This window comes from Nematolebias whitei, chromosome 13, assembly GCF_014905685.2.
Source record: "Nematolebias whitei isolate Nwh7 chromosome 13, NemWhi1, whole genome shotgun sequence".
NCBI lineage: Eukaryota > Metazoa > Chordata > Actinopteri > Cyprinodontiformes > Rivulidae > Nematolebias > Nematolebias whitei.
The window spans coordinates 36,598,330-36,615,683 of record NC_056510.1 but is presented as its reverse complement, the minus strand read 5'-3'; the positions used below and the strand labels follow the sequence as shown (position 1 = coordinate 36,615,683).

The 17,354-nt window shown below is 40.1% G+C and overlaps 1 protein-coding gene across 1 annotated transcript; it reads right to left on the bottom strand.

Annotated features, from left to right (window-relative positions):
• Positions 1 to 1,578: 1,578 nt before the first annotated feature.
• Positions 1,579 to 6,740, bottom strand: LOC119419309 (FUN14 domain-containing protein 1; the record flags this gene model as incomplete). Its single annotated transcript, XM_037686619.1, is given in 4 exon segments — positions 1,579 to 1,707; positions 1,795 to 1,870; positions 6,192 to 6,345; positions 6,710 to 6,740. Coding segments are annotated over 4 exon segments (378 nt in total), but the record flags the coding sequence as incomplete, so codon positions are not given.
• Between the last annotated feature and the right edge of the window lie 10,614 nt (positions 6,741 to 17,354).

Here is a 17,354-nt window from a genome sequence, read left to right as displayed (position 1 = left end):
CTGCTGATCTGTTTCATGTTGCTGCTGATCTGTTTCATGTTGCTGTGTTCATTTGTGCTCATCTGTTCACACAGACTCATGTCCATGCTGCTGTTCGGCGTATTCTGTTTATTGTTTTTATGCTATTAGTGCTTATCATAAACTTTAAATTGTCCCTAGGTGTGAGTGAGAGAGTAAATGTTTGTTTGTCTCGTTTGTCTCTATGTGTCCCTGTGATGGACTTGCGACCTGTCCAGGGTGTACCCCGCCCCTCGCACAGTGATTGCTGGACATGGGCACCGGCGACCCCCATGACCCAAAATGGAAGAAGCGGGTAAAGATAATGGATGGATGGATGGATGGATGGGTGCTTATCATATTTTTAGTTGATGTTTTTCTTAGTTCTTATCTTAGATCTTATTACAGTTTTTCTTTTACATTTTATTGTTGGCTGTAACTGGGACCCTGTGTACATAATTTTGATCCACCACATGTACCACATGTGGTGCAAATGACAATAAAGAATATCTGTATCTGTATAATACTTTCTGATTCATATATCCATTGTTATTATTATATTATTTTCATTATTTTTAAATCAATTTATTTTTAATTTTCTTATTTTATCAGTTTCTTATTATTAATATAGCTGTTAGCAGCACCTTTCTTTGTTTTATGCATTTATTCAAAAACAGTATGTAGCTTGAATTAACCACCTTTTTCTTCTTTCTAGTCAAGAGAAAGAGAAAAGAGTCCAGTAAAGAAAACGTTGGTTACGTACTGTAACCCCAAATTCTATGAGTATAGACGTAGCCCTTTAAGGCTGTCGCTGGTGGGTTTATCCCGTCATGCAAAGCATCGCACTTGGTGGGAGCAGCCGGTCCTGGACCAAAATGTTATTTTTTTGGACGGTCCCGTCCGGCTCTCGGTTGGTAGGAGGACCAACTTCGAAAAACGGGTCAGTTTGATGATAAAAGACTGCCGAGAAACCGGAGGGAACTGCCGTCCATCAGCTTGCCGGAAGCAGAATTTTTACTAAGGTCATGTACATAGTATGCTCCTCTTTATGTGAAAACCTTTGAGAAGTAACCTGAATGCAGGAAATTGCCCTCAAATGTGTGGTATTGGGGGGGGGGGGGGGCTTGGCTAATCTCTAGGTGGAGAAAAAGTCAACTTTTTTTTTTTTTGCTTCAATCCCTGAGTCTTAAATATGCTGCTAGTGCCTCTCTTGCAAAATCTGATGACAAGGAAGAGGAAGTCCCACTCCAGCAGCTCCTCAAAAAGTCGGCCACTCAGTAGCTTAATTCCAAGCCGTCCACAAGATGGCTCAAACATACCGGTATATTTTCAAATCTGACATGTGCTTGCTGTGCAAACAGTGCACAGTTTGGCAAATCTGAGATCAGAGTTTGTTTTTAAGCTTAAGTTTGTTTGTTGGCAGAAAAAAACACAAGTAATGAATTAATTCACATAAATTGTATTTCGCACGTCACAAGAGACTGACTTTTGTGCAGAAATTTGCCACAACAAGCTGTTTTTGCTTTTACATAAGTCCTCAAATGAGAGAATAAGATAAGATTTTCTCAAAAGAAAACATACCCTTTCAACAAATGTGTTCAGCTCTGGAGCAGACCGATTTGTTCCTTTCTGTAACTGTTTTTTAGCTTTGTTGACATCTTTCTCTACTCTCTTCCAGTCCACTTGGATATAGCCACTGTTATTAGCAATCTGGAAAAAAGAGAGAAAGAATTTCAAAACTGACAAGAAGTGAATTGATTAAATTTTTCAAGTTTAGGAGCAGTGGTGTATAAGTACCTGCAGCAGCAGCAGACCTCCCCCTACAGCTGTAGCAGCAACCTTTCCCACTTTCTGGAAAAGATAACCTGCACACCTAAAATAAACAACAAACAGCGAGTGGTTAATACAAAAATCACATTATCCCAACACCTTCAATAAAAAGGAGAAATTTTATAGATTGTTATAAAGTGCCTTGTGAAAGTATTCGGCCCCCTTGAACTTTTCAACCTTTTGCCGCATTTCAGGCTTCAAACATAAAGATATAACATTTTATTTTTTTGTGAAGAATCAACAACAAGTGGGACACAATCGTGAAGTGGAATGAAATTTATTGGATGTGTCAAACTTTTTTAACAAATAAAAAACTGAAAAGTGGGGCGTGCAATATTATTTGGCCCCCTTGCATTAATACTTTGTAGCGCCGCCTTTTGCTGCAGTTCCAGCTGCAAGTCTCTTGGGGTTTGTCTCTGTCAGCTTTGAACATGGAGACACTGAAATTCTGCCCATTCTTTCTTGCAAAACAGCTCGAGCTCAGTGAGGTTGGATGGAGAGCGTTTGTGAACAGCAGTCTTCAGCTCTTTCCACAGATTCTCGATTGGATTCAGGTCTGGACTTTGACTTGGCCATTCCAACACCTGGATATGTTTATTTGTGAACCATTCCATTGTAGATTTGGCTTCAAGTTTTGGATCATTGTCTTGTTGGAAGATAAATCTCGGTCCCAGTCTCAGGTCTCTTGCAGACTCAAACAGGTTTTCTTCCAGAATGGTCCTGTATTTGGCCCCATCCATCTTCCCATCAATTCTGACCATCTTCCCTGTCCCTGCTGACGAAAAGCAGGCCCAAACCATGATACTGCCACCACCATGTTTGACAGTGGGGATGGTGTGTTCAGGTGATGAGCTGTGTTGCTTTTACTCCAAACATATCATTTTGCATTGTGGCCAAACAGTTGGATTTTGGTTTCATGTGACCAGAGCACCTTCTTCCACATGTTTGGTGTGTCTCCCAGGAGCTTGTGGCAAACTTTAAACACTTTTTATGGATATCTTTGAGAAATGGCTTTCTTCTTGCCACTCTTCCATGAAGGCCAGATTTGTGCAGTGTACGACTGATTGTTGGCCTATGGACAGACTCTCCCACCTCAGCTGTAGATCTCTGCAGTTCATCCAGAGTGATCATGGGCCTCTTGGCTGCATCTCTGATCAGTCTTCTCCTTGTTCCAGATGAAAGTTTAGAGGGACGGCCGGGTCTTGGTAGATTTGCAGTGGTCTGATACTCCTTCCATTTCAATATGATTGCTTGCACAGAGCTCCTTGGGATGTTTAAAGCTTGGGAAATATTTTTGTATCCAAATCCGGCTTTAAGCTTCTCCACAACAGTATCTCGGACCTGCCTGGTGTGTTCCTTGGTCTTCATGATACTCTCTGCGCTTTGAACAGAACCCTGAGACTATCACAGAGCAGGTGCATTTATACAGAGACCTGATTACACACAGGTGGATTCTATTTATCATCATCAGTCATTTGGGACAACACTGGATCATTCATAGATCCTCACTGAACTTCTGGAGTGAGTTTGCTGCACTGAAAGTAAAGAGGCCCAATAATATTGTACGCCCCACTTTTCAGTTTTTTATTTGTTAAAAAAGTTTGACACATCCAATAAATTTCATTCCACTTCACGATTGTGTCCCACTTGTTGTTGATTCTTCACAAAAAATAAAATTTTACATCTTTCTGTTTGAAGCCTGAAATGTTGCAAAAGGTTGAAAAGTTCAAGGGGCCGAATACTTTCGCAAGGCACTGTATATACAGTAGTCCTTCACTACTTCGCAGTTCGCTTATGGTATTGCTCTATCGCGGTTATTCAAAGTAAGATTGGACATGACACACAAATGGCTGAATGATGGATGAGCCGCACGATCTGCATGAAATTTTTATTTAAAATAAAATTATTTAAAATAATTTTGTGCAGCCCACACTGTAGGATAAGCTTACTCCTGCAGCTGATCAGCTGTTCTCTGTGCAAAGCGGAGAAGTGGGCGTGGCCAAGAGAGCTTGCAGGTTTCAAAGAGCAGCTGAGGCAGAGCGCTGAAATCATGACATTCTGTTTTCTTTTAGAGCGTTTAGAGTTTAGAAACATTGCTTAGAATATTGCAAGAGTGTGGGCAGGGTTTAAAACGCCTTAATAAATGAGACAACTTGACAAATAATACAAATCGTAACCAAAGAGCCCAAAACAACTTGAGAGATCTGAGGTGAACTCCAAGGTCATGAGTGTCAGATCGCACCATTGGTCACTGCTTGAGCCAAAGTGGACTTAATAAAAGTTGGCCAAGGATGACACCAAGTTATACAAGTAGTACGCAGATGTCCCCCGTCATTGAGGGATTTGAATACTGAATGTTTGTAGTTTTCAAGATGAGAATGATTTTTGTGCAAGATATTCAGATGGATAGAAGTTACACTGCGTATAAGAACATAAGTTTTTTTGTTTGTCCGTGACAGCGCAGAGTAACAGATCCTGGCGAGTGGAGGGAGCAGTTTTATCCACCACCAAGTGCAATGGGGAGACAAGAGGGTGGCCAATGGGGGCCTTCATCACCATAGATTAATCTTTGACCACCCCAACCACTTGAGGAAACTATACTTTAAGCAATATAAAACTACAAAAAATAGTTTTCTCAAATGACAATGGTGGCCACATATATATGGTTGTGGCCATCTTGGATTTTTACAAGGCACCCAATTTTCGATGGTACCCGTTCTTAAGCCTAGGTGCAGCCACACACCAAAATGGAAGTCAGTACCAGACTTATCTTTCAAGTTATCACACCACAGACAGTTGGGAAAGGTGGCGATCTCTTTGTGGCAAATCTACAAAATAGTACATTGTCTTGGTTAACAACAGAAATACCAGATCTTTCTACTGCAACTCCTCTATCATCAACTAAAAATAAACAACCATTTTGCCAACTGTATTCTTCCGGTGTTGTTGTTGTTGTTTGCGTGTGATGTGTGTCTAAAGTGGGAAGACTTTATCAGGACTTCTCCGAGTATAAACTGTTCATGCAAAACAGACCGACTCACAATCACACAAGTGAGATCTTATGTCTAGAACATCTTGTGAGGTATAACCAGGCCTTTAATAATAAGCAAGATTTCTCATGAAACACTATAATGAAACTTTCAGAAAATAATCACTGAGTTGACATCTACAACTAATTAACTTTTGGAGTCAACCTGACTCAAGATGGCCGCCACAGCTAATCGTCCTTAGAAAACTCAAAAATGGCTAGAACTCAGTTTTATTAATCGTGCTACAATTTGGTGTGACAGTAGCCGTGAGGCATGTTTGCATGTTCTCTCCGTGCATGCGTGGGTTTTCTCCAGGTACTCCGGTTTCCTCCCACAGTCCAAAAACATGCATGTTAGGCTGATTGGTAACTCTAAATTGTCCCTAGGTGTGAGTGAGAGAGTGAATGGTTGTTTGTCTCGTTTGTCTCTATGTGTCCCTGTGATGGACTTGCGACCCGTCCAGGGTGTACCCCGCCCCTCGCACAGTGATTGCTGGACATGGGCACCGGCGACCCCCCGTGACCCCAAATGGAAGAAGCGGGTAAAGATAATGGATGGATGAAGTAGGTGTGAGGCTTTCACAACACAAACTCCAAGTGCCACTCATTGTGCAAGATCTTTGCTTAAAATAATTGTTTAATTTAATCCTATTTGTCTATTAACAAAATATCTCATGAAGCAATATGCAGACTTTAATGAAACTTTTAGAAACTTATCACACATCTACAACTAATTAATTTAGTCACACCACTTGTAGGTGGTCGCCACAGGCACAGGTAATTGATAGGAGCCGACACAAACGCAGCCAGCTTTACAGATTCTGAGTTTAAATTTTACATGTTAATAGCTAAGAAACATTCATAACACTCTGAATGTGAAATCTAACAGTGCATGAGATCACAAATTACATGATTTCAACAGCTAACCCGGTTTTCACATTTTACAGTGCCATCAATACTTTTCAGTATTACTCTTGACTGAATACAGATCCCACTTTTAAAGTCTGCCTTTGGCACTGAATTGTAATTTCCTTTTAATTTAGTTTTAATTATCACCTCTCTCTTTTTTTACTTTTATTTTATCATCATCATCATCATTATTATTATTAGAATTTCTGTTATTGTTATTATTTGAATTTCTGTTATTGTTTGCATTGATAGTGGGAAACAATGTTGTGCTGATTGTTGCTGGTTGTTCAAAAACGAGAAAACTCTTAAATATGAGCCAGAAAGGAACAGAGTACCATCCCAGAGTTTTGGTTTACATTGTATATTAAACTCAAAGTAGAATTACGGGTCCCTGAAGGCAGCATGATGCGTTAGCAGGACAATTTACCATCCGCTCACTCCTCCCAAGGCAATCTGTGTGGCTACAGAGTACTTCTCTGCTACAGGACCGGAGTTTTTTCCAAAAAGGCGGTTCCACCATCGTTGACGTTTGGCGTATTCTGTGAGATCCACCACCTTGTCGTAAATCTCCTCTTCTACATCTTAATGTGGAAAACAGAAAGAAAGAACCGAGTTATGCGACGAGTGGCTACATAATCAAGAGTCTAGTCATGGTGACAACAGTCAATACACAACCCCAGAAAACACAAGAGTGAAGTTCATCAGTAAAGGTTTGGGGTAATTCAACAAGAAGGAGCAGCTACAGTAAAGTTTACTGTTTTTAGTAAACTTCTCAGGCCTGCTGATAGCATCGGAAGCTAACAGAGGTTAGCATGCGGAACGAGAGGGTTAACAATTCACGACGTCGGTATTAAAAATAATAAATACTTATATTACTTCGTCATACTTCGAAAATATCACTTAAGTTTAGGTCAAACAGAAAAAAATTGTCATGGACCTCCGTACCCTTGTTGCGGTTCGCCATTTTGGAGTGCGTGCGCAGGTCTGAACGTCCTACGTCATTTGCATACGTCAATGACGGTCAATGTAAAAGCGAAAACAAACAGATTATCATTTATTTATTTAAACAAACCAAACAGAATATTGTTCAGGCTCATTAACATAATTTTTAACACTATTCAGTTCAGTTCTAGTTCTAGAATTGCGCCGCTCAAGGTGGCTGCATGTTGGAGCAGCTCTGTTACTTTCATTTTGAGATTTTGCTTTTGGAAACTTCACTTCCTCTTTTTCTGGATGTAAATCACATTTTTTGGATGATTGTTTCCTCTGGTATCAGATGCTGTGCAGCTGGAAGGATTTTTACTGAAACTTTTTTTAGTTTTGGACATTTGTTATGATGCGTAACCATGGCAACAAGGCAGTTTTCTACAACCAACAGCTGATTAACATCTCAAAAGCTGAAATAATATCTCAACCAGAGCCCAAAATCTCAAGTGAGTTGAAAAGGATGTTCTGTGGATGCATTCTCATCTACCTGCCAGCTGTGCTGGAGTGCCTGACCACTGAGATCCTGGAACTAGCAGGAAACACGGCTCATGACAGCAGAAGGACAGGATCGTCCCTCGGCACCTACAGATGGCTGTCCGCAGCGACGAGGAGCTCTGCAGACTGCTGGGAGGAGTGGCCATTGCTCTGGGAGGAGTTCAGCCCAGCATTCAGGTGGTCCTACAGCCCGGGGGAATCGAGAGGCCAGCCGAGTCTGGGTGGACGGATCGGACGTCATCTGCAGCCAGTTTCTTAGGATCCACTGTGAGATGGACCTTTACAAGAGATCCTTCCTGCCTACAGCCATCAGTATCTATAATATCTCTTAATGAAATGAGGATAACGAGTTACAACAACAAATAATTTCCCTCTGGGATTAATAAAGTACTTTTGAATTGAATTGAATTGAATTAAGTACAAGTTGTACATTAAATCACAGTATTTCTTGAAGGAATCCATATCGCCAGCATTGTTTTTTATTTTATTTTATTTTTTTAATTATTAAACACACAGAACTACAGAACACTACAAAATAGAAAGACATATACAAACTCTCGTGAAGGGTGTCATAACTACAGTTTGCGGGGGGGGGGGGGGGGGGGGGGTTACAAAAAGATGAAAGTTGAGAAATACATATGTAAAACACAGTAAATGGAAAAAAAGAAACAAAAAGGAGCAAGACAATATGAGAAACTTAAAACAACAAGTTTTTTGATATCTGTTGTGAGATGGTTCTAGCAGTTTTCCAGTTTTTTAATCTACTTAATGAAGAATAGTACAACTTGAATTCATTCATAAAACAAAGAATGTGTTACTTTGCTATAAGGATAACTATATTTATAGCATCAGAGTAAGCTGAGCTTAAATGATCCATATCAAATAAAATGGCATCAGCATCAAAGGGAGGAATGTTCAGTTTTAGATTAAGTTTGTAATGTCAGTCCAGAAACTTTGTGAGTACTGACGTGAAAAAAACAAATGATCGTGGGATTTATCTTCAGATTTACAAAAGACACACAAATCCACCTCAAATTTAAACCTGTGCAGAAACATGGCTACTGGATATATCTTGTTTATTATTTTTAAATGGTTTTCTTTCACTTTAGGAGATTTAAGCCATTTGACAAATTTCGAATGAGCAGAGGTCTTTATGGTTTTATGATTTATATTGGGAGGTTTCTTGAATGAATCTTTGTTATAATCACAGTAAATCCTTTGTCGCATGCATTCATTGATCATCTTGTTATTACATTTGAGATCAACTAAACTACAGTCATTTAGTTTTAATGTGGGCATCGAAACGGTCACCTTTGAATACATAATGATATTTTTAATTAACTGAATCAAGGTTAGAGGGATTGCTTTACATACCTTCATAAAATCTTTATGGCAGCAGCTAAGGTTATATTTTCTAACAAAAGATGAGAAATTTAAAAGATCTCCATTACAATCCAAGATGTCTGTTACAAAAATAATACCTTTTTCATACCAGTCTTTTCTAAATATTGACTTTCTGCCCACTGTGATTGCTCTATTATTCCACAAGGTTGATCCATGAGGTGAGAAATTATGGTGAAATATCATTTTCCAGAACTGAAGAACTTGTTTGTGGAAGTTTGATAGTTTAACTGGAATCTTCGTCACTTCAAAGTCACACTTTGCAAAGAAGTCAATTCCTCCCAGCTGTTTAAAAATGGAGGCAGGGATATGAAACCACATTGAATTTTGTTGTTGTAACAAATTTTTTAACCATTTAGTCCTAAATGTTCCAACCATTGCTTCAAAGTCTGGTGCATTAAAACCACCATGCTCATGTTTTTTAACTAGTTGGGACCTTTTAACATAATGAGTCTTATTTTTCTACAAAAACTGAAAGATAATGGAGTTGGCTTTTCTTATGTTTTGTGGTGATATATACATAGAATGACGTGGATAAACAGCCTTGGAAATGCCATCTGCTTTAGTCAACAGGTTCCTTCCAAAAATAGTCAGATCTCTTGTCAACCAACGACTAAGACTTTGTTTCATATTTACTAAGTGGTTTGAAATGTTATTATCTTCCCTTCTAATTGCATTCTTAGATACTAGTACACCCAAATATTTAACTTCATTTACGACTCTGATTGACTGGATGTTTTGATGAATACAGTTATGAATGGGAAGGATCTCACATTTGTTAATGTTAAGGCCTAGACCTGAAGCCTGAGAGAATAATGAAATTGTATTAAGGGCTCAGTGGTGGATGCTTCTACCACCACCACATTGTGTTAGTATTTATTTAATTTACATTATTAGTTACAGATTACATTATGTATAAGTTTAAGGTATTTTAGACATGTATTTTCTGATGGGTACACACTTTAGTTAATATTTGTCTGAATGGTTTACTAACACTTGTTTTGTTTTGAGGTGCTACAAATGCAGATCAGCTGGAGGAGGAAGCCTGGAACATACCACTTTTTCTCAAAGACTGAGGGAAGGGGGAACTTCTATTTGTTAAATTTGGCTTTAGTTGGTTAATTTGTCACTTTAGTGTTCACTTATTTGTGCTAAGTTAGTTAGTTTTGCTTTACTTGTTTCAGATGCTGTTTTAGCTAATTTTGTTTTTTTGTCCCTTTATGTTGTTGTGCCTCCCTCATGTGGCAGACTTGGATTACTCCACCCTATTTAAGCAGCCCCTTGTTCTTTGTTTATTAACAGGTCAGTTTGGTTAGTGTTCAGTTGACCTCATTTAAGTTGGGCCCAAATTTGTTATTTATCTTTTGGATTATTTTTTCATTGAAATTTGAATCTTTAACTATTTTGGAATTATTAAATTGAAATTTTTGCTGATTTTTGAACACCTTTGTCTTTATTTAAGTCTGGTCCCTCACAGGCTCTTTCAACCATTAAATCTTTTTTTTTTAAAAACAATGCTGTGTCATCGGCAAATTGGCTAATCTTGCATTCTCTATCAAAAATGTTAATTCCCTTTAACTCAGGATTAATTTGAAGGGCTAGTAATCGAGTAGTCAAGATAAACAATTTTGGGGAGATAGGACAACCCTGACGGATGTCTCGCTGCATCTTAAATCTAGAAGTACGTCCTGGATTTAAAGAGACTGAGCTATAGATATCATTATAAAACATCCAAATTAATCCACAAAATGAATCACCAAAACCCCAAAACCTTAAAGTCTCTAACAAAAAGGCGTGTTCAACTGTGTCGAATGCCTTGTAAAAATCAAGAAACAAGATCAGACTATCAAGGCAGTCACAATAATCCAGCATATCAAGGACCGGTCTAATATGATTGTGTATATTTCTCTCTTTAACAAAGGCTGATTGACTTTCATCAATTATATCTTTAAGTCCTCTATTCAGCCGATCAGCATAAACATGAGCTAAAATTTTATAATCTGTGCATAGCAGAGTGATGGGTCTCCAGTTATCCAGCATTTGCACTTCTTTATTGGGTTTTGGGATTAAGATGATTATCCCTCGTTGCATAGTATTAGAGAGGTTACCTGATGAGATACAGTCTAAGAAAGCTTTATAAAGCATCTCTCTAATCTCTTTCCAAAAGAATCTATAAAATTCAGTTGTTAGCCCAAGATCCAAGCCAGGCGACATCTTCAAAATAGCCTTATCCAACTCCTCAAGTTCAATTTGTTTTTCCATAAATTGTTTAAAATCTAGATCAATTGCTTTATTGAATTATCTTATGGTGTTTATAAATGTTGAACAGTTTGTCTCAGAGTAGTTGGATTTGTATAAATTACTGTAAAAAATGTGTAATTCTCTATTAATCTGAGTTTCATCTTCAGAAACAGATCCATTTATATTCAATTTAGTGATCTTCTTTTTTAGTTGCCTGTGTTTTTCCAGGTTGAAAAAATAAGATGTATTTTTCTCCCCTTCTTCAATCCAGCGAGCTCGAACGTATAAAAGCACCTTTAGCTTTTTCTTCATATAATTTATCTAGTTCACTCTGTAATTTATTTAATTCAACAAGTTCTTCAGGTGACAGATCCGTCTTTTTACTAAGACTATTAATATTTGTAATGATATTAAATTGTTGTTGTTGTTTCAGTTTAGACAGTTTTTTACTTGTGTCAATAGCCAGCTCTTTTATTTTAAATTCAAACCATTCCCATTTACTAACAGCTGATATTTACAAGGCATTGACCTCCACCACCTGACATCTTCACCAAAAACAGAACTCTGCAAAAGAGTATTATTGAATTTCCAAACACGAGTTAGACCAGACCTTGAAAACAGAAGAGATAGAGAAATAACACAATGATCAGTTAAAGGTGCAGCAGATATCTCACACTTATTAATATGATTTATCAAGGAATTAGAAATGAGCCAGTAATCGATTCTAGAACTTAGAACATTCCCAGAGACATTAAACCAGGAAAACTGACAAGTCCCAGGATGTTGAACTCTCCAATAATCAATCAAATTTGCACTATTCATTAACTGAACAATCAGGTCATCATATTTATGACAGTGGACCCGAGGTGGATTTCTGTCTAACCATAGATCGTGCACCAAATTAAAATCACCCCAACTATAACTTTATCTGTTGAGTAAGAATGCATACTATCTGTAATATGTTGACATAAGTCAGATAGAGTTTTGTTTTTGCCTCTTTCATTGTAACCATAAACACACACCAACATAAAGTTTTCATCATTAATTTCTGTTATCACCATCAGCCAGTGCCCGTTTGTGTCACTGGTATGATTTAAAATTTTGCCTGGAAATCTGTTCAACAGAATCATAACACCCGCTGAGTGTGACGTCCCGTGACTGACAACAATAGAATCACCCCACTGTAACTTCCAAAAGTTCACATCGTCTTCACCAGAGTGAGTTTCTTGAAGGAAAACACAATTAGCTCTTTGCTCCTTACAAAAAAGAAAAACAGCTTTTCGTTTCACATTGTTTTAAGCCCCCGAGCATTTAAAGAAATAAAAGATAATATACCTAAAAACTTTTGAGGTAGAACACAGAATCATAAGATGTGCAGGAATGAGAAATCTTGTCCCATCTACTATCAGAACAAGGTGCATTTAGCTTTTAAGGCATATCAGGTGAATCAAAACATTATCTATTATTGAGATCATTTATCGGTAATAACACTCTGAATAAAATTCAGAGTGAAAAGCTCAGTGAGTGTCTATGAAGGGTCGACTCTCCGGTTGTTGATCAGAGTGTATCCTTTCTTCAGGAAAGCTCTCTGCCCTCGCTGTCTGGCATCTCGTACCAGCGGCCACAACTTCTTGCGAGCTTCCCTGTCCTCTTTGGAGAAATCTTCTTTGCACTGGATACGCTTCTCCTGACAGACCCTGGCATCCTTGGATCTCTTCCAGACCTCGTCTCGAACCGTTCTTGCCACGAACTGGATTATTATTGACCGCGGAGCGTTGTTTGAAGTGGCGGGGTCACTCTTCCTTCCCAGGCGATGTACGGTGTCGACTGTTCCACGAAGCTGATCCACTGAGATGGGCACCACTCTGGTCAAAATGCCAATGACCTCCTCTCTGGTATCCTCCCCCTCTTTTTCTGCAAGGCCATTCAGTCTCACATTCCATTTCCTTTTGTATCGAGCTTGTTCCATCACAGACTCCTTCAGCTGTTTGTTCTCCTCTTCAAGCTCCCTGACTTTTTCCTGCAGCCCCTTGATGCTCTCTTTGTTCACATTAATAGCAGCAGCATTCTCCTCAATCTTTCTCTCATACTTCTGCAGAAGTTCAGTTTGTGCATCCACCTTTCTCGTCAGGGAACTCACTGTTGATGTCAGTGAATTCACAGCTTCTAGAATAGTCTTGAGGTCGCACTCACGCTGAGGGTCGTCGTTGCCTTCCTTCTGCCTTTTAGAGTGGGGAGGTTTAGTTGGAGTGTGTTCCTGGTTGATCTTTTCCGTCTTAGACATCTGTTCGTCAGCTCCAACGTCTGTATTATCGCAGTCTCCAGCTTCACTCACATTGAGAAGAGCGACCACGCCGTAGTCATGTTCGTCCATCGTAGCTAACTTTTCGTCCACGTGTTAGTCCGTTCAAGAAAAGACACTTGTAAAGTTTTTATTTCGCTACAAAAAATTCACCACACTTCTTAGAAGCTTTCAATTAACTCGCCGCGTGTAGCAAAAGCACACGACATTACATTCAAGGACTGTACACAATCAGAATCAGTTTATTATTGCCATGTCTGAACGAGGTTCACAAACTAGGAATTTGCTTCGACATAAAGGTGCGAATAGTAATAAAGTAAAATAAAGTAAAAATGAAAACATTACATAAAACATGTGTACACCCATACAATAGAAAACAATAAAAAAGCTTAGAAAACAGTACAGATGGAGTATTCAGTTATAATACAGATGTAATGTGACCAAAGCAGAAATTATGAGGTAGCATTATGAGTGTTCAGGAGTCCAACAGCAGAGGGGAAGAAACTGTTCTTATGGCGGGAGGTTCTGGTCCGAATGGACCGAAGCCTCCTGCCTGAGGGGAGTGGTTCGAACAGTCCGTGTGCAGGGTGAGCAGGGTCAGCTGTGATCCGACCTGCTCGCCTCACAGTCCTGGAAACGTACAGGTCGTGGAGGGATGGAAGGCTGCAGCCGATCACCTTCTCAGCTGAGCGCACAACGTGCTGCAGTCTCAGTCTGTCCCTGGCAGTGGCCCCGGCGTACCACACCGTGATGGAGGAGCTGAGGATGGACTCGATGATGGCTGTGTAGAACTGCACCATCAGCTTGGCCGGCAGCTTGGCCTTCTTCAGCTGTCGCAGGAAGTACAGTCTCTGCTGGGCCTTCTTGATGAGGGAGCTGATGGTCGGCTCCCACTTGAGGTTCTGAGTGATGGTGGTGCCGAGGAACCGATAAGAGTTTGCAGTGGTGATGGGGGTATCATTACAGGTGAGGGGGGGCAGAGGGGCTGTGGCTTTCTTGAAATCCACAATCATCTCCACTGTCTTCCGGGCATTGAGTTCCAGGTTGTTGCTGCTGCACCAGGTCACCAGCCGGTCCACCTCCCTCCTGTATGCAGACTCATCACCGTCCGAGATGAGCCCGATGATGGTGGTGTCATCTGCAAACTTAATAAGTTTCACAGAGTCATGGCTGGAGGTGCAACAGTTGGTGTACAGGGAGAAAAGCAGGGGGGAAAGCACACAGCCCTGTGGAGATCCTGTGCTTACAGTCTGAGTGTCTGAGACAGCTCTCCCCAGCCGCACGCACTGACTCCGGTCTGTCAGGAAGTCTGTGATCCACCTGCAGGTGGAGTCAGGTACATGGAGCAGGGAGGGCTTGTCTTGGAGCAGAGCAGGGAGGATGGTGTTAAATGTGGAGCTGAAGTCCACGAACAGGATCCTGGCGTAGGTTCCTGGGGAGTCCAGGTGCTGCAGGATGAAGTAAAGAGCCAGGTTTATTGCGTCATCTACAGACCTGTTGGCCCTGTAGGCAAACTGCAGGGGGTCCAGGAGGGGGTTGGTGATGGACTTGAGGTGAGATGAAACCAAGCGTTCAAAGGTTTTCATGACTACAGACATGAGAGCTACAGGTCTGTAGTCATTTGGTCCTGTGACACGTGGCTTCTTGGGGACAGGGACGATGATGGAGGACTTGAAACAGGCTGGGACGTGGCATGACCCCAGAGAAGAGTTGAAGATCCCTGCGAAGACCGAAGCCAACTCTCCAGCACAATGTCTCAGCGTGGAGGGTGACACAAACACACAAACTATTTACACCGGAGCCTGCAAGCTGCGACTGCTCACTCCGCCTCTTCTCCTCCGTTCTGATATCCCCAGCAGTCTTTCATCCATGTTTCAGAGATGTCAAACCGCGTCACGTGAAGGTCACGAAGTATTGCGAGATGTCACGCTGCGGCTGTGGATGACTCTCAGCTACTACTACATCAAATCTCTGATCAAAAACGTCTGTATAAAAACAATATTTATTACACAAACTAACAAATACATACTAAATAATAGAAACCAGTTATTTGAATTTCATTAAACATAATTAAATGTATTTTTATATTGTCTACTGCTGATCAGTTCCAAACAGATCTGGAGTATTAAACAGGTCCGCTGTTTGTATTTGACAATATAAAGAACATTCTTGTAACAAATTGTGCAACCTATCTTTAAAATTTAGGATAAATTAAAATATCTATCCATTATTTTTTTCTAGCTTCTTCCTTTTTTGAGTTGTGGGGGTCACTGGTGCTCATATCCACCCATCACTGGTGGGGGACACCCTGGACAGGTCTCCAGTCCATCACAGGGACACACAGAGACAAACGAGACAAACAACCATTCACTCTCTCACTCACACCTATAGGGACAATTCGGAGTTACCAATCTGCCCGACATGCATGTTTTTGGTCTGTGGGAGGAAACCCACACATGCATGGAGAGAACATGCAAAATCCACCCAGCCGGGATTAGATAGGGTGACCTTTTCACTGAGAGGCGACAGCTCTGCCAACTGCACCACCGTGCCGCCCTAAATGAAAATAATAAAAATTTAATTATATGTGTATCTTGTATACAGACTCTGAAAGGCCAAAGCCAAGTTTGCCTGAGTGCAACATGACCTAAGAGGTTTAAAACATTTCTGCATGATTTAAAATCTCACTTATTAAAGGAGACAATAAACATTAAATGTGAGTCTATATGTCCACAAGATGAAGCTTGGCCCAAACAAGGTCATGGCGTACTAGAACTATGATCCCAAACCAAGCAACAAATCTTCAATATAATTTCTGGAAAATAATAATAATAATAAATCTGGATATTGCATTGGTCCAGTCAAAGGTCAAACCTTTGCCTGTTTGTGATGGACCCATAAACGAGCCTTATAGAATTTATTACATACATACATTGGTAAATGATCTTCAAATATCAAGGTTCTTTATTGTCATTCTCATAACATGTGGTACATGGGGTGGAATGAAACTGTGTACTCAAGGTCCCAGTTACACTCAAATATAGAAAAAATATTAAGTATAAAAGTAAACAATATATAAGGAACTAAGATATACGCTAAACATAATGTAAAATAATACGGTATATTAAACAGCAGCCAGATCTTCATCTATAAAGCACTCAATTTCATCCATCCATTATCTTTACCCGCTTATTCCATTTTGGGTCACGGGGGTTGCTGGTGCCCATGTCCAGCGGTCACTGTGCGAGGGGCGGGGTACACCCTGGATGGGTCGCAAGTCCATCACAGGGCCACATAGAGACAAACGAAACAAACAACCATTCACTCTCTCACTCACACCTAGGGACAATTTAGAGTTACCAATCAGCCTAACATGCATGTTTTTAGGACTGAGGGAGGAAACCAGAGTACCCGGAGAAAACCCACGCATGCACGGAGAGAACATGCAAACTCCACCCAGAAAGGCCCCTGGACTGGGGTTTGAACTGTAGTATGAACATATGCTGTCATATATTCATAGATAAAACGGATTCTTTCATTTTTCTGGACTGTATAATGACGTGCATCTGATTTTAATAAAATGTGGACGTGAGACGTTAATTATCTTTGACTCACCAACGACAGTGGGTCATTTATTAACAGAATCAAGTTTAACACATCACACATTTACATTAATTGGCAAGAATTGAAAATAACAACAGCTTATTAATCAGTTTTACAGGAAGTAAACAATACAGCGATTGTTCTCACTTCCAGTAGTACAACAGGCATTACCACACGGCGGTGGTTGAAAACTTTGCTTTAGACATTTCTAAAAATATCTGGATAAATTTCTACTTGATAGAAGAGTTTTAAAGATGGAAAGATGAAGTTTATCTTGAGAGAGATGTGTGAGGGAATTTGTCTGTTTTAACCAGAACAGCACGCTCCTTTGGACCAGCTTGTCCCAACGGTACACTTTGGTTGAAGATCGACTTTTTACCTTTCTGAAGATATGTCAGTTCCGGCGTAAAGTTCCACTTCGAGCCACTTTCAGCGTCTCCGTAAGAACAGCTAAACCTCGGGAGTCGTGAGATCATCCAGAACAGACTTCATAATTCCTCTGAACTTCTCTCGTCCAGCTTGATTTTCTTTCATCAGCATCCTGAATTCCAGCCTTCATGA